The 18,183-nt window shown below is 37.0% G+C and overlaps 2 protein-coding genes and 3 pseudogenes across 2 annotated transcripts; 1 reads left to right on the top strand and 4 right to left on the bottom strand.

Moving 5' to 3' along the window:
* Window positions 1-1,579: 1,579 nt before the first annotated feature.
* On the top strand, window positions 1,580-3,987 carry LOC120141615 (protein ALTERED PHOSPHATE STARVATION RESPONSE 1-like). The gene is made up of 4 exons (XM_039156431.1): window positions 1,580-1,799; window positions 2,131-2,355; window positions 2,627-2,849; window positions 2,932-3,987. Exons 3-4 carry the CDS (start codon window positions 2,671-2,673, stop codon window positions 3,779-3,781), a joined length of 1,029 nt encoding a protein of 342 aa, XP_039012362.1. The 5' UTR covers window positions 1,580-1,799; window positions 2,131-2,355; window positions 2,627-2,670; the 3' UTR covers window positions 3,782-3,987.
* Window positions 3,988-4,010: 23 nt separating this feature from the next.
* Window positions 4,011-7,907, bottom strand: LOC120141663 (annotated as a pseudogene).
* Window positions 7,908-8,259: 352 nt separating this feature from the next.
* On the bottom strand, window positions 8,260-9,770 carry LOC120141662 (annotated as a pseudogene).
* Window positions 9,771-10,219: 449 nt separating this feature from the next.
* Window positions 10,220-10,592, bottom strand: LOC120141618. Its single transcript, XM_039156434.1, has one exon. It carries the CDS (start codon window positions 10,532-10,534, stop codon window positions 10,220-10,222), a length of 315 nt encoding a protein of 104 aa, XP_039012365.1. The 5' UTR covers window positions 10,535-10,592.
* Window positions 10,593-12,901: 2,309 nt separating this feature from the next.
* On the bottom strand, window positions 12,902-15,134 carry LOC120141661 (annotated as a pseudogene).
* Window positions 15,135-18,183: the final 3,049 nt, after the last annotated feature.

Below are 18,183 nucleotides of genomic sequence, written 5' to 3'. Positions count from 1 at the left end.
TTCCTAGGGAAACTGGAAGTAAAAGTCCCCCCCCCCCCAAATATCTTATTATTATATTATACGTGGTGTCATTATATCTTCCATGTTCAAGACCATGAAATTTGCAGTGGTGGTCACGACCTTCTTAGTGAAAGTGGGGCTTGATTTTTCGTTCTTTCACATGGCTTGCGACAGTAAAACATAGCAAGGAACAGTGCTTAATAGCCTTTGTCTCTCTTACCGAAGTATCGAGTTTGACTCACTTCACGTATTGGTTGCCAGCATTTGTCTTTAAAACAAGATCTCTGCCATGTCCGCAAATCTCTTTCCTCTGTGACAGCAATGAAAGGAAAAGTAAGGGAAATAGCTGCCTTGTTAGATTAGCTATTTGCAGGAAACATACACCTAAGATAACAATCTTCATTTATTGTTACTGCAAAACAAGCAAGGCTATTTATCCAAAAAAAAAAAAAAAACAAGCAAGGCTCGTTCATGTCTAAAGAAGACTCAAAAGACCAAAATTATAACAAAAAGACAAGCTTGTTACTCTGTCTCATCCCCTGACATGACATGCTCATCTTCATTGCTCCTAATGGTTTAATCAGCTTTATTTTAGTTAAACCTCTACTTGAAACCCAAATCATTTCCCATTATCAGACACAGTACAGTGAGCCCGGTTGCAGTTCAGTTTTGCTCTTGTTTTTTCATTTTTCTGATGTGATTCTCTGCAACCTTTCCGAGACATCTTTCTGCCACAGCCAAAACCTAGTCTTTTCCTGTTAGAAGAGTTCATTAAATGGTCTAATCAAGAACCAACTTTAAATTTCACTAAAAGGAATCACCTTTGGATTTAGCTGAGTGACACAGAAAGAAATGGGCTGTGCTACTTCAAAGAAAGAGGAGGAAGATGGTGTCGTGTCACTGTGTAAAGAGAGAAAACGCCTCCTGAAATTGGCTGTGGAGCGTAGGTATGCTCTTGCAGAAGCTCAATGTAAGTATAATCAGTCTCTCTATGCGGTTGCAGCCGCCATTAGGTTGTTTGTGGCTAGGCATTCCTCTCCTTCTTCTCCTTTCCTCATCACTTTCCCGGCTACTACTTCCACTGATGAGGCTGCTGAAACCCCTATCACCAATCCATGTTCTTTAAGCAAAACCAACTGAGCCCACCCATGAGACCATTTCTTGTCACTCATCTCTTTCAACGGTTTTTATGAAGAGAGGGAATCAAGATCAAGGACATGATGAAGTTCCAAGAACTGAAGAAGGTAAAGAGGGTTGTGTTGAGTCCTCAGAAGAGCAAGAGGGTGAAGAGGAGAAGAAGATATCATTTGCGAGCATTTCTATGGCGAAGAGGCTCCACCGGCAATGCCATCACCAGAGAAGGAGTTTGCCTGGGATTTCTTCAACCCTTTTGATGAGGTGAGGACAGGGATAGTGAGCAGCTTTAGTGACAGTTCTCAGGAGGAATTGAGAGCAGTGAGAGAGAAGAGGGAATCCCTGACCTGGAAGAAGATGGCGTGAGAGTTATGAGTGAGAGAAAGGTTGAGAATGTAACAAATGCTGATGAGGCAAGTAAAAATAAGAACAAAATACAGATTTGAATATTAATGGGGATGAGCATGCCGCTAATATGAGCCAAGGTGAAAAGAATAGTTTCAGAATGATTAAGACACCTACAGCTACTAATGAGAGAGAGTTGTTGGAAGCTTTAAAGGATGTTGAGGACCATTTTCTCAGAGCATATGAATCTGGTTTGGATGTCTGTAGAATGTTAGAAGCCAACAGAGTTCAGCTGCAATCTGGTTTGGAGGAACTTAAAGGTAGGTTGTCTTTCCCTTGAGTATTTTCTCTTCTCTTTTATCATTTTCTGTTTCTTGAATATGCTTCTAACTTACATGGGTTTTCTTTGAAAATTTAGTTGTTCTTGTATCATCATCTTGCAAATTGACTACTAAAGGTTCCATTAAGTTGTTTTGAGTTTATAATATGTTGTTGCTGCTGCAAATTAGGCTGAGAATGAGGATTGATGATTTGACATATAACAGGGGAGGTTGATTGAACATGTCCAATCTATTTTCTTCATGGTCTATGAATGTCAATTTTTGCTATATGTTGATTTTTATGATTGTTTAACATGCTGACTGGCTGCAGATAGCTCGAATAAACTTATCCGGTCAATTACTTGGAGCCGGTCTCCGTTATCCCGGTCTTCTTCCTGCAAAAGCCTTGTTTCATGTAGTTCCAGAAGTTCTTCTACATGGACAGAATTAAAGACTGAGATGTTTGATGATTATGGGGGGGATGGAATCTGGAAGCCACTCTTTGACCCTAGGAAGGTTGTATGCTTGGGAAAAGAAACTCTATAAGGAAGTGAAGGTACTATAAAACACAATCTGTTACTGGTCCGAAAACGGGAGCTGTCTCTCAATCTTTCTCGAGTGCTCACGCCTTTGTAAACAATTCCTTTCTTCTTGATGTTTTGCTTAATCTACTTATATACTCTTGCATTATTCACAATGGTTCATAACATTACAGTTCTGTGTAATTGGTTCCATTCAATCGAAAAAGTAGCTTGAGTGCATTGAAAATTCATGTACTTTTAAGCATTTGTCATAGCTTCCTAACATTTTAGAATTCATATAATCAGGCAGCAGACCAGACCAGGAAAACTTATGACCAAAATGTTCTCAAATGAGAAACTGCAATGCTAAACGAGATGGCCTCTACTCCGGTGACAAAACCCGAGCTGAAGTGAAGGACTTGCATAGCAGAATTTTGGTTGCAATACGAAGTGCCGAAACAATCTCGGAAAGAATTGAAAAAGTGAGGGATGTAGAGTTACAGCCACAACTTATAGAGCTGCTACATGGGTATGAAAAAAAAATAACAAGAACAATATTTCACGTGTTAGTTTATCATTGTGATAATCTTCATTTCTTTCTCCTTCTGCAGCCTAATGAGGAACTGGAAGATAATGATGGAATCACACGAAACCCAAAACCGAATCATGTTTGAAGTTACTTCTTTCAATTGTCCTACTTATGGAAAGTTTTGTAACGACTCTCACCGTCTCGCCACACTTCAGCTTGTGGCAGAACTTCATAATTGGTGCTCTTGCTTTGTTGCATATTTATCTGCACAGAAGGCATACATTGCAGCTCTCAGTGGGTGGCTTTCCAAGTTCATTGCCCCTGAGGTAGAATTACGCTCGAAGAAGAGGTTTTCGGCCCCGGCATTAGTAGTCAATGGACCACCTTTACTCGCAACTTGTCGTGAATGGTTGGCTAGCTTGGAGAAGTTGCCGAACGAAGCTGTTATTTGTGCATTAAAAAGCTTTGGAAAGGATATGCACGCACTTTGGGTTCAACAGGGCGAGGAGCAAAAACAGAAGAGGAAGGTTGATGGACTTGCCAAGGAACTCCAGAGGAAGGCGTTGGCATTCCAGAGAACAGAGAGCAGGGTTCTTGGTACAAAACTATCAGAGCAGGAACTAGAAGTAAATGTTCGGAATCGGATCGAATATTTGGCAGAAAGAAAAAATCTGTTGGATAAGTTCAGGGAAAGAATAGATGCTGAGAAGTTAAAACATCAAACTATCATGGGACAGACGCAGCAGATAACCGTGAAAGGATTCCAAACAGGATTTTATTCTGTTTTCGAATCCTTGGTTGAATTTTCAAAGGCTTCTGTAAAAATGTATGCCGACATTGTGACTCGCTGTGAAACTTCTAATGCATCTGAGAAGGAAGATGAAAGTGAACCAAGCTATGTAGATGAAATGAGTTCTTATCTCTGGGATTGAAGTGGCTGAAACAAAGAGAAGTCCTGGAATATAATTTGGTCATATCATGCCTTATATTTTTGCATTTCTCAGATGGAGTTTCATAAATAAGTTTCCCAAAGCAGCTCGCTCCGGGAATCGTATTTGTGGAAAGTTATTGTTGTTTAATTAGCTGATTGTAAGTATTCATGATCTTAGTTTGATGCTAAAGAGAGTCACTGTTCGACGATTTGTAATTGTTTGATCTCTAAAGCTGAAAACATATAATTACTTGTTTGATTGATCTCTCAGATTCTTCTTATCATGCAATATGGCACTGTCGAGCTCAAAACATCTTAAGCTGGTAGATGAAATGCTGTCCAACTCGACATGGAACTTCTGAAATCCAACACCATCTATGCTCACAAAGCTTTGGGAATAATCCTGGTCAAATGATCTATGATTTCCTTGTTCTGTTGGTCGAGGAAACGTTGGGGTGGTGGTCGGTTTGGAGCTACTCAACGGTTGTTTGTTGGTCAAGTTGTCGACTGAATAAAGTGTTTTTTCCAGTTCTTGCCAGACCTGAGTCATTGTTGGACGGTATTTAGGAGTTTTCGACACACATCTTAAGCCGAGTTCACCCATTGTCAACATCATGTCCATGTTGCAAGGTCTGGATAAAAGAGTAGCATCGAGGATTTCTTTGATGTGGCCCCTCTCTATATTCGGCCTCGCCTGCATTTTCAACAGCTCATTTCAGTACATTATAGTGTCTGAATTGGCAGCTTATTAACAACAGTAAGGCAAAGTTATGGTTGATAAATAAACTAACCCAGTCAATGATATGATAATTAGGGTGACTTCTAGTGGAATCCACGGCTGGCCGGGCAGCAATAAGTTGCAGAAGTATAACACCAAAGCTATAAACATCACTAAAGGACTCAAATGAAAACTTGTACAATAAGCAGGATCAAGGTACCCGGGTGTTCCTTTGATCTGGCTACTAACATGTGATTGATCTCCAATAGGTCCCATTTTCACAAGTCCAAAATCTGAGACCTTAGCTTCAAACCTTTCTCCAATTAAGATGTTGCTAGGCTTAATATCTCGGTGGATTATGCTTGGCTTAATCCCATCATGCAAATGAGCTATTCCTGTTTAAAAAAATGAAAAATCATGTTTATAGTAAAGTTTAAACTAATTTTATGTGGGAAATTTACCTTTAGCAGCTCCAATGGCTATGTTCACTCTTTGCCTCCATGTCAAGTTTTTTCCACCTCTTCCTGCACTCCAAAAATGAGCAGAAATGAGTTTTTTTAATTGATTTCTTGTCTGTGAAAGGTGTTTCAAGTGGGAACTTACCCATGATATACTCAAGTAAAGAACCATGTGGTACATATTCATAAACCAATATTTTTGCACCTTTTGGTCCTGTTTCAAATGAAGTAAAAAAATTCTTAGGTTCTTAGACAATTGATTGATTAATCAATGATTTGAGGCTCAATATACATACCGGGTTCTTCACAGAACCCCACCAAACCTACAAGATTTGGATGATTTACTTTCCAAAGAAGCCTAACTTCTGTTTCAAGAAATCAAAAAAAAAAAACCAAGTCAATCTACTTGAGCTGTGGTAAATAACCTAAATTATGTTGTAGAATGCATAAGGCTTGCTTACCATTTCTGAATTCTTCAACGCTTTGGTATGATTCGGCATGAGCTCTCTTGATTGCTAATGTACCTTCAAATTCAAAGGTTCCTTTATAGACATTGCCAAATGCACCAGACCCCAACAACAGTCTGCACTAAAGTTTTTGGTAGCCTTTTCTAGCTCCTCGACTTGGAAACGCCTCAACCACAATTTATCGGCTTTCAGACTTCCTGATTGTACAACGATTTCATGAAATGATGAGCAAGCAATTCAATGGAAGAATGATTCTACAGATGTGATTAAACCTTTACCTTTATGGCTACCATCTTCGTCTGCAAAAGAACAAGAAGGAAAATCCCAACAGCAAGGCAGCTAAAATGGCAATGATAAGAATCACCCACGTTTGCTTATGACTATGAGCATGGTCATGTGTTTGAGAATCCTCTAGCAAATGAAATCTCTTGGCCATGCATGTGATGGAATGAGAAAATGTCTCCTACCCCAAACTGCTAAATCATTTCATGAAGAATGTGGTTGCTTTTCTTGTGATATCTGAACAAAGTCCATGGCAGATGAACACAGTAAATGAAGCAAGTAAGCTGTATCAGTTGTTTCCTATCTGTTATTTATTATATACAGTGCCCCCATGGACTTGGTCTTCTCTTGAGACGGCACATAGGCCAAAGAATACAACAAAATTTTCATGTCATTGCTGGAAGAAAAAAAGGGGGGGCATAGAATCTACATGTTCTCCGGTTCAAATCTGACATGTAATCACAACATACAGGGGTGAACCAAGAAGCTGACGGAAGCGGCCATCTACCTGAAAATTTTAAATTTTCATAGAATTGAAGTATTTTCTTTATATTTTTTTATTGATAATATGTATTCTTCTTTCTTATATAAAATCCTAAGTTTGTCCTTGAATCCATCTGGTCTTTGTTGTGCCTTACATCACATCTTTGTGTTGTTATTAATTCGGTTCTAGATTCCGAGGAATAAGTTAGTGTCACTGAAGCATCTAAGGACCACGTAAGTGGATTAATATATGAATCTTTAAGGCAATACATGGTTGAATGATTCCATATAAGACTCCATAAAAAATGGACGAGTGAGGCAGATGATGGACTAAGCGAATTAATTATCATAAATATTTAATCGTGGGATAAGATCCAGAGCAGGTAAGATGAAGCCCTTTCATGTCCTCTTGTTGTTGTTGTTTTGATTTTGATTTCATTATCAGTTTAAGGGGTTTCATTTATATGCCAATTATTTTTTTTTGTCACTTAACTTGGTTTTATTTTTGTTTTGATCAAATAATTTTAAAAGTTTTCAATTTGATCCCTCTTTTTTCTAATTGTTCTCTTTTGGTCACTTGAAGGTTTACATCAATGACATCATGTTGGATCCCTATAAAAATTATTTTTCTTTATTCTTTCTTCTTTTTTCTTCCTCTCATTCTCTCTCCATCTGCCTGAACCAACTTAGATTTGACCACCATCGTCGACGGTAAATGAGTTTCAAATTTTTCAACCAAACTCATTTTGTCCTCCTAAACGTGAATATTATGCATGTTTAACCGAAAAAATCCTCAAACTCCATGAATTTACTGTTGGCATCTTCAATTTCTTATTCTCATATCTTGTCCCAAGATGGGCTTATTTATCGTTGGTATCTTCACATGAGATTCGGATCAAATGGAGGGTAAAAAAGCTTACGTGGATCCTATTTGAATTATTACACGGTCCATGTCGTTATCGTCATGGCAAGCAACGTCTATGTTATCATCCCTTTAATGAATTACGGTGGATTGATATAATTAAATGTAAAACTAAAATTGAATGCTATAATTAAAAAAAATTAAAAATTCAATTGTGTAAAATCATCAACAAGTTCAGTGATATCTGATGTACTATGTAGATTAAAGGTAGAAATGTAATCTAATAATATAAAGACATTAAAATTGAAAAATTGAATAGTCTCACGAGGTACTCGAGCCTAGTACTATGGTGATAGAATTCGGCTTGACCAATTATAAATATTGAACTGAATTCGATTTTTTCCAATCAAACTCGAATAACTTTCAAACCATTGTGTAACACGGTGAAGTTTAACCCATGGATCGTTTTCCTTTTAAAGAGGTTGGTTGATAGTTTCAGGGATTGTTCTGTGTGGGTAAGATTCAGACATCAATAGCAGAGGTCAACCCAACACAAACGCTATCTTTTTTCTGTAAATTATGTTGAAATTTGATTATTTGTAGGCTTATTTATTGCAGAACTTTCCAAAAAGTAGTGTTGCTTTAAGCTTTTGTTTTTCCGTTCTCTTTTGTGGACCAAACATGAGAGAAACAAACAATATCAATATAGCAGTTTTTGCATGGGTCAAATGGAAACAAAATTGCAGTTTTTGCAGCACAATGGATGCATTGGAAAAGTAGGTGAAAACACTTGCCAATGTCCATCAGTAGCATAGTATCAGCGACCAGACAGTCTTTGTTGAGATGCCATCCGCCATTACTGCAATTAGAAATGTATCAAGATATTAATGTGGTATCTGGCTGGCGTTTCACAAATTGATCATGTTTTTTTTAGCTCCAAGTCATATTACTGTGGCATTATCAATCTTCATCCGACACGACACTATCTCTCAATGTCGATTCTCGTTTTAATTTGATTGTAAGGAATTGAATTATGATCATTGCAAACTAAAGTTTGATACTGCAATTTGCTTAAACATGTTATTTCGTAAAATGTAATTTAAATACATAAATTTCATATAATATGCATTATAATACATTCGGGTCTACAACAGGATTTTCTCATAACCATGCTTATTTGCAAGCACACAAACAAATGAACGGAGGTTTCACTTACACGGAACTAAAAGGACAACGATATATTTTCCTGATATGAGGTAATGCAATCAATTGAGGGTTGAAAAAGCTCCTCCATCTCAATGATTTAAAAGACACCAAGTGATGTAGGATACAATGGGGCTGTTTTAATTGAGAAAGTTCGGTATATAAGTGGATGCACGTCGCCTTCGATTGTCCGTAGACTCAACAGCTGGTTGGTTTAAGTATGCATACTTGCTATTCGTCCACCTGCACATGATGTTTGAGAAGCAAATATTATGGTTCCATCAAATTTGTACAAGAATAAAGCATTTTATAACTTGTTCTGAACTACTAGCTACTACTGGTTTGTTTTATACGATATGTTCCAAACACAGTTTGTTAATTTTTTTGAAGTTTTTCTATATAATCGAGGGATCATGAGAATGTCTATCCTGCTATGTATCAGTTCTCTGCTGGATTTAGTGTTGTTAGTTTCATCTGCTGATTTCTCAAACAAAGTTTCTGCATTTAATATGTTTCCTTAAGAAAACTGTATGACATCGAGATTTGATGCTGATTTCCCATGTATGTTTATTCTCATCAGAATGACCAAAATCTTGAAGAGAAATTTACTTACCAGTCTTTATCCCCACACGAACTTCATTGTTCTTATCATTGCCTTTGCTGTCATTAGTTGGGGCTGTGATATTCTGCTTAGCGTTGTACTCTTCTCGCTGACTCCTCGAAGCTCTTGTAGTCTTCCTCCTACACGTTACACAATATTGTTGAACAAGGTAACCGAGTGACACTTATCAAAAGATGTAACAAAGTGACTCGAACGTTTAGCTATGAGAGAGACTTTACTAAACTAACTCCTGGCTTTCTTATGCCAATAGAACACTCAACAACATGAATCAGTAAGCTGATAACTGTTTTCTGTGACAACACATCAAAGCTAAAGGAGTATCATATTATCTTACCGACAGATTGCGGGCCCTTTTGCGTGCTGCGGCCTTGATGGCTGCCAGGAGGTGATCCTCCTCCTCGCGTGTTTCTGCCTCCAGAATTTGGCAATCTCACGGTTTGTCACACTGTCTGCACTAGTCTTTCTTGCCCAGGATCTTGGAAGCGGTGGTGGAGGAGGTGGAGGTGGGGGGATTGCTAGTTTATCAGTCCTCCAACTTCATTTGCTTCATAATCCTAAACTTTTAGTCGAATATGCTACTCACGTTTGCTCAAGTGTAAGATGATCAAATGAAACAAGAAATAATTAGAGGATCGACAAATATATTGAAGACAAGGAAAGCAAGATTCATAACCTAACCCCCCAACCCCCAAGAGCTACCAATCCAACCTAACGTTCAACCATGAGTGATATGTTCAGCTCGGTTTTGAGTTTTCGGAAGCTTTTATGTAGTGTCTAACCAGGATACAAGTTCATGGATGTGAGTGAATGAATGACCGCAACTACAAGCATTGACTGGTAGATGCAATTTCAAGTTACAAAATCGACAAGTGAAGACAAGATAAAAAATCTTCATTCCTATTGAATTTGTTCAGTCAAATACATACTACTGGCGATTTCAACTCAAAAACTGATTCTGAAACAGATGAATGAGAATCATCGTTGAATCTTGGTGTTAATGGACATTTTTTAGTCAGACAAGTTCAAGATGATGAACGTTGCATGGTTTGGTAAGACCGGAAAAACTTATGTTCGTTTTAATTCAGAACTCTTCGTTTGTGCTAAACATAAACCTAAGAACAAACAACATCATTCAAACCTAAAAGTAAATAACAAGTAATCAATCTCATAAATCTAGGGAATTCCAAGATTGATTTTGTATAAAAATATCCTTTATTCATTGAATAGAGAAACCCAAGTTCATAAATATACACAAAACCCCAACTTTGATCTTCGAAAAATTCTTCAAGTTTCAGTCGTGATCTTAAGCGCTTTGGTCTTGAACCGATACTCGGGGCTCTGGGATCACCTGACTCGGCCCAAATGCCACTGACCGGGACTATCCGTGAGAGGAAGGCCGTCATCATAAATATGACCCACGAGTTTACCACAGCCGTTGTACTTGATCTTGGTTCGGTTCCGTTGGATTCCCCAGTAATCAATGGTCTCGAAAAAAGGCCTGAGCTTATCTTCTTTCTCGAAGTTGAACTTGGTCTCGTCGACCATGGCGAAAGAAAGGGTGCCCTGTTTCCCGCCTCGAAGTAGCAATCTGAGGGAATAATGGGTTGTTCTTAGGTTCAGGTCGGTTCCGCACTCCCTACAGCTGTAGATGGAAGCCATTTTTGCACCGGAAATGTAAGGTTTTTGATTGAAGGATGAACTGGATTTTATGGTAAAACCGAGCTTCGATTCGGATTTGACGACAGCGTTGACGAAAGAGAGATGCGTTCGGCAGATTTTCAAAAACGCGTTGTTTCAGAAATTTTGTTTATATATCCGCCCAGCTTAATTAAGTAGTAATTATGCCCCATTTTTTCTTTTTAAAATTTCCCATTTTATGACGGGGCCAGTGACGTTAGGTTCTCATTTTCAAATTTTTTACACAAATATATCTTATTTGAAAATAAATTTTCATTCTAATACGCATTGTAAATTATTTTTCAGTCTAACATTATACGAGCACGAGGTTGAGAAGCGACAACGTGACTTATCACATATCAAAAAAAGTAAATTACTTTAGATTTAATCTAAAAATATATATAATTGTTATTATCTTTTTAAATAATATAAAATTATTTATATATATTTTTTATATTTATATTGGTGATAAAAAAAATTCTAGATTTGTCATTGCATTTAACAACATTAAGTTTAAAAATATTTTAAAACACGAAAACCAAATTACATAAATACACACTGCACAATTTAAAAATCTCCATATACATTACATTACATTGATAGAAATGGTAAATATATGAGATATCCGTGTCGTATTTTAAACATTCAAATGATTTTCCTATCAAATGTATAAGGCGGTTTTAATTTGTTGTGAGAACATAAAAAAAATTCTAAAGAAATATATTTTATTGCAAAAAATAAAACAAACATTTAGACTAAGCTTTTACACCGAAGAAAGAAATTATATATGACTTGATCTAAAAGAAATAGAAAAAAAAAGAACTTTATTTTTCCTCAAGCCTGAATGAGACTATACACTGGTACCAACTATATATTAACAATGAATTCCTAAAAGAACAAGACAACATCATTTGAACCTCAAAAGTAACGGACATGATAAATTTAATAAAATGTTATTAATTTTGGATAAATGCATCTTTATTTATCCGGAAAACACAAGCTGCCAGCAATGCATCTTATTTATCCGGAAAACACAGCTGCCAGCACATACAACGCAACCACAAAACAAGTTAATATTGATTTTCTATTATAAATATATTATATTAATTCATAGGTAATTGAACTTCACATGTAAGATATAGTAATATCATGCATATATAAGAACCAACCAAAAGAAGAATCTTAAACAAAATCTTCAAGTTTCGGTTGTGATCTTAAGCGCCTTGCTTTTTACTATTAATCACATTGTTAAAAATAAATTATTCACTCACTTATTTCGATTATCAGATTAAATCTAACTGAACGTTGAATCAAATGATTTAGATAAATTAAATTCGAATTGCTTTCGTTTAAATCACTTCGGTTTGAATTATTTTTATTCGGATGAATTTAGATTTAAGTTACTCTCGATTTGAATTAAATCATTGAGGTCTGTTTTGATTCAATTCAAATTGTTTCAAATATCGAATCATGGGATCAAATTTTTTAGAGATGTAGTTGAAAGTTGAAACCCTTCAAGAATTGAGCGCAGGACTTAGGAATGTAGCTCAAGCAGAATTGCCAATTTATAACTTTGAAGTGCAAGTGTTGCTATAAAGATAATCAATCATCTCTGAAACTCGAAACATATTTACACGCCCGTGTATACTGCTATATCTAAATCAATAATTATAGGGTACAGGGTCAAGGTAGGGAGCTTGAAATAAAATTAAAATGATTAAATTAGGGTCGAAATAGAATTAGAGCCTTGCGAGTCCATACGGCAAAGCTTTAAGCAGAGTTGATTGATTAGCATGGGTGGAGATGCCCCTGGAACGCCACCGTTATTGCTGTTTCCTGCTGTGGCTTCCGGATTAACGGCAGTAGCCGGAGGACTGCCGATGGTGGTATCACCGGTAAAGTGTTTGAGGCCTCGATATCATAACCTGTCAGTCGGATCTCATAGTTTAATAAGATCTTAACAGAAGAACTAGATTATGCGAAAGTGCACAAGAGAATTTACTTACAATTAGATGCTTTCCCCCCAAGTACCATCTTCTCACGATCGAAGACTATATGATATCCGGTCATGAAATTTCTGCATATGAATTAACAAAAAAGGTAATGTAAGAAGGAATCGAACATTTACGGACTCAATAAACCAAGAAACGGAATGTTTGAACACAGCTACATGATTTCATAGATGAGGATCGACCCCACTACCAGTCTGGGTTTTATTAGATACAGGATGAATGCATGTTCCCGAATGTGATACTGCATAGGAGATTCATTATAATTATACAGTAAGTTTTGCAAATGCGTGATGTAAATTGTGTCCGGAGAGACTTACGTCCGATGATATTCACGCTGTCACTCTTCACGACAGCGTATAAGCTGGTCATTCAAATATGTAAATGAGGTACCCGAGTCAAAAATGGCATTGAACTCGAGATCTCCAGCACTTCCTCCAACTTTTCTGAGTGATGCTAACATTGTAAGAAGGCTGAAAAAGAATATCAAGAAGAGAAGCATCAGTTAACCAACAAAAAAAAAAGAAACAGTATCTCAAACTGCAGGCATGGCTGCACGGCAAACAAGTTCCGTATCACTGTCAATGCGATCAGCCACATAACAACTTACTGTGATTGCATGAGATTAAGTGGTGATTCTCCTTGATCGGAGCTGCCCTTATCACCAAAAGTTATTCTTCCAACCCCATCAGTCCGAAACACAAAGAAAAAGATTCGAAGCAAGCTTTTCGTTTGCTATATTGGAACTGGATATTGTCCAGCCCAGCCCGAAAAGACCATTAGGAGCTGCACCATTTAAGAACGATCCAGTCTGAACCTTCCCGCAACTGCAATAGTAGCACATCCAATCATAAATCCAACAGCAAGTAACATACAAAGAAATCGATATCAAGTAAAGACTAAGAGTGGATATCACGCTGATCACAGTTATAAATCACAAACTGGAATTATTTTCGACAACAGCACAGCGAGATTTGCCGAATTTACAAACCATCCATAATGAAAAGGAAGTAAAAGTTACAAACCCGAAAGTAATCCTGGCTTCGACAGGTTGGTTTCATCATCATCTGTAGTTAAGTGCAGACATCCTCCACCAAAACTCCCGTCGATGAAGTGCCATCGGATAGATAGTCGACTTGATAAGGACAAAATTTGAAGGTGAAGAACATCTTCTATGATGTTCACACATGGGACTGTACAGGAAACCTTTGAGCTCGTAGATGATGTATTAGGGCTGTAGATATTGAACTCTATCGACTAAAACACAAAATCCAATCAAAATGGCTGTTCATGTATCAATGAAATAGCTATAAATCATGGGAATTCACACTACTGGAATGAGAGCATAAGGGATCCACTAAGTGTATAACTTCCATAACTTTTCTTATAATAATATTTTAATAATTCAACGTCAAATTTATCAATATAAATATACTTGTTATATATGTAAAACTACAAATCAGTCCCATTTTTTTTGTCATATGATCTAAAAAACGGTCGTTTACCGATATGATTACTCAAACTTAGCCTGCATAATTTAAGTGAATAGAATATTAAATATGACCGTCAAATTATCGAAATATAATCTATACAAAAATTATTTTAACTTTATACTAATTTAAGTGAAGCACCCTCATATATTGGAGTAATTAATGGAATAATACTCATAGATCTTTTTTTTATTAAGCAAGAGAGATAACATTTCCATGATAAATGTTAAGATTTGAATCTAAACAAACTAGAACCATACGAGTATTTTTAACCACTCAATCAATTAATGGATCTTAGATATTCTCTTTTATTTGATGAAATGAATGAAAATAAAAGATAAACAAAGGGTAAAAATAGATTTACCGGGCCACCGGTGTTCCTATGCCTTGGACACAACTGGGAGCAATCGCATGGCAACCAGAAGAGATCGCTGCCGGTGTCGAGTGCCACCAAAATGACAAAGCTGGCTTCCCCACCGATACATTTGCGTAATGCAAACTGAAATTCCCAAAAATAAAAATATAAAAAGAGATGAAATATCTAGAGATTAAATAACGATGGAAAATAGAAAGATATTCCACTTTTTCTCGCCAAACAAACAGGAAAAAAGCATGAAATTCGCTACAAAATCCACTTCGGACAATCCAAGAACTACAAAATCAAAAATATTACTTATACAGTAAAAAAAAAACTTAACGGAAAAGCAGTGTCAAAACCATGAAGAAGAATACAATCCCAAGGAGTTCAATCGATAAGTCTCGTTTCCGTCGAGGAAAGTAACGGGCGTCCGATCATTCGCCATCGCCAATGACAGCCCTTGATTCTATCGCGGTGGACCATGGCGGTGTACTCCGGACTTTCCTTCACCGCAATTCATCGATGGCCAGGAATTCCTTAACTGGATCCGAATATCTATGATGGATATAAAACCCGAAAGTACCGAATCCGTACTGATTCCCGCGCTTAACCCCAACACCACTAACAATAAGACACAACTGTGTCTGAAACGACTAAACTCACACATGCCTGAAAACTTTTCCTAAATTGGCCACTCAAACAAAAAGAAAACAAAGGTTTTCACTTCCTGATAAAAAAAAGTGGGACAATAATTTTTTTAGTTTCTGAGGGAAACCAAATGTTGAGGGAAATGTGTTGGTTTGGTTTGAGTTTAAGTGAAACCAAATTGGAAACGAAACGAAAAAGAAAACGCGGTGTCACCCCCAACCCCAACTCTGGTCGTGTAGGTGGGTCCCGCGTAAACGATTTATTTTATTTTATATTACTCTATTACAAAGTTTTTTAATTTTTGGTGGGATACCCCTTATATTTTGGGAGATTTTCATTTTGGCACCTGATTCTTTAGCCCTTCAATATTCAAGCCGTGGAAATTTATAAAGAATTTTCCAATTGATACCTATATTTTTGCATTACTCCACGTTTGTTTAAGTATTTTTTTATCTTTTTATTATTCAAGTAGATTATGCAAGCAATTCAATAAATCCAAATTGTAACTTCTTTTAACAATGGTCAATCGCTAGCTTTTTTTTTAGAATGAAAATTATCCAAACTTTGACTTAAATACGTGTTTCTACCATCTTCGTCTAAAATTTTCAAATTATGTTTAATTAATTAGTTCGCCCTAATAAAATAAAGAATTAAGTGTGAACAAAGTCTGGGTAAATGGTAAAAGAAACTTTCAAACTTTTCAATTTTCAAATTAAAAAAAATGGTTATATTGAAATGTACATCTTTTTATTTAAATAATTTGAATCATTTATTAATCAATATAATTTATTTTTATCTCTTATATATAATTTTAATTAAGTTATTATATAAAATATCGTTTGTAATTCGATTGAATTTTTTTATTAGTCTAAGATTTACAATGAATAGTACCAATTAGAAATGTTCATAACTATTTTTATCATTAATACTAAAAAATCCATAGACTACGCTTGAACCAAAATCTCTAAAGATAATAATCATATTTTTTTGTTAAAATAATGAGAGGCCACATTACATATAGTTATATGCTACATCAGCCTGCAACAGCTCCTCAAATTCCAGAGGAGGGTTGTTAAACGAAGAACCCAAGCTCACAGAATTGGCTAGCTTTGCCAACTTATTCAGCGACCTTGCTTCCGTCCCTTTTCACATGCTGAAAATTAACGCTCCAATGTTGTCCACACAGCTCACGAATATGGAGAAGTATGGTGGGAAATCCTTGCTGAACAGACTCATTTTGTAGGAGATGAATTTCTCGTTACTATCGGATTCAATTATCGACCAGGTCCCAAGCCAAAATCATTCCAACATATATCCCTCATAACTCTGCCTCCAATGTTGAACAGACCCCAACAATTTTGAGAACCCAGTTCGCCATCGTCCTTCATGATCACGAAACACCCCTCCACACGACGCTCGACCATCTAACTCAGATCTGGCACCATCAGTATTTAGCTTGATCCAATTAACTGGAGGAGGAGACTAGAAATTAGGACCTCCATTCATGGATCCCCCACATCAATAGAAGTTCGACCTTCAAAAACACGTTGCATCACCAACAAAAGTTCTCGACTTTTGCCAAGGACAGGACCACCAAACTCCATTGGGTTCCCAGAAGCTACATCATTCCTGTATAACCAAAGGTTCCAATAATTGCGCCGAAAATAAATCCTAATCCTTGGGATCAATAGCAAAATAATGTAGGCTAGTATATTCAACGCAATCCAGCAGCGAAGATCCATATCAATGAACTCCTCTAACTTTTCTCTTTTTAACATCGACCAAATAGAATAAGCACTAGGGAATAAACGAAGAAGGTGGTTAATCTCTTCTACTTCTGCAGAACAAATCGGGCTGTGGCTACTCATGGTGAAGTGTCTCCGAACAAGCTCTGCATTGGTCATTAATTTATCACAACAAACCAGCCACATAATATCTTAATGCGTTGGAGACCCAAAAATGATGCACCTTCTTCCAGAGCTGATCCACAGGACTCTCCGATAAACCATGTCGGATAACATATGTTGAACTAACCGAGAATTTACGATTTTCACTACCCGACCAACCCACTATGTCCCTCAAAAGAGAAGCTTTGGTCCATTCAACGCAGCAACACACAATAAAATTGACAAAGGGAGCAGCTCCTGATATTTTCTCATCGCCAATTACCTTCTTGATCAACCATGTCAGCCACACGTGTTTCACTAGGCCTCAGGAACATGTCGTGGTACATAATTGATTAGGGGACCAGATTTCGGGACCCACTCGTCTAGCCAGAAATCAACATTCATTCCATTGCCGATACTCCAGCACAAGTGACTACGTACAATCCCTCCAAACTATGCCAAGCCCTTTCCAAAGCCTCGAGCAATGACCATTCCGAAGAGCTATTGGAATACCTTTCTCACACTTGTATTTAGCACGTAAAAAACGAACCCATAAAGCTTCTTTCTTAGCAATTAAGTTGAACGTCAACTTCATGAGGAATGCTTCATTCTGAGTACCCATCGAACGAAATCCAAGACCTCCTTGAGCAATTGGCTTGCAAACCTCGTCCCATCAAACAAGGTGGACACCCTTATTATCCGATGAAATCCCCCATATCGACGAATGAGTTTTTTCCAGTTCGGCACAATTTCGTTTCGGAAGCACTGTTGTTTGCATTGTGTAAGAAGGAATTGTCGATAAACAGCCTTAGCGAGAGTAATTCTCCCAGCAAGTGTGAGCGTTTTCGCTTTTCAATCACTCAACCTCCTTTGAATTTGAACCAAATACTCAAGACGCGATATTAACTCTGGAATGGAGTAAAGGAACACCCAAGTATTTCCCTAAATCTGAGACTTCAGCAAAACCAAAGGTAGAGCTATATATGAACGTAAGTCAAGAGGAACATTCTTTGAGAAAAACATAGTGGTCTTAGTAATACTCGCCTTTAAACCCGACACCATGCAAAATTATTGAGAATGTCACGAGTACCGAAAGTTGTTCAAGTAAAACCTTTGCAAATAATTATCATCTGCAAAAAGAGATGAGAAATAGTCGGACATCGTTTTGAAGTTCGAAAAGGCTGTCATCGGAGACAATAAACTTCAACCTGGATCCTTTGAGCAAGACGTTCCATACACA

Source organism: Hibiscus syriacus, unplaced genomic scaffold (assembly GCF_006381635.1).
Source record: "Hibiscus syriacus cultivar Baekdansim isolate YM2019G1 unplaced genomic scaffold, ASM638163v2 tig00110812_pilon, whole genome shotgun sequence".
NCBI classification, from domain to species: domain Eukaryota; kingdom Viridiplantae; phylum Streptophyta; class Magnoliopsida; order Malvales; family Malvaceae; genus Hibiscus; species Hibiscus syriacus.
Note: the sequence above shows the minus strand (reverse complement) of the source record. Positions and strands in the feature narration are given on the sequence as shown.

Coding starts and splice junctions, on each gene's coding strand:
- LOC120141615 (XM_039156431.1), top strand. CDS start 2,671: ATGAGAAACTGCAATGCTAAACGAGATGGCCTCTACTCCGGTGACAAA. Junction 2,850..2,931: donor CTTATAGAGCTGCTACATGG/GTATGAAAAAAA, acceptor CTCCTTCTGCAG/CCTAATGAGGAACTGGAAGA.
- LOC120141618 (XM_039156434.1), bottom strand. CDS start 10,534: ATGGCTTCCATCTACAGCTGTAGGGAGTGCGGAACCGACCTGAACCTA.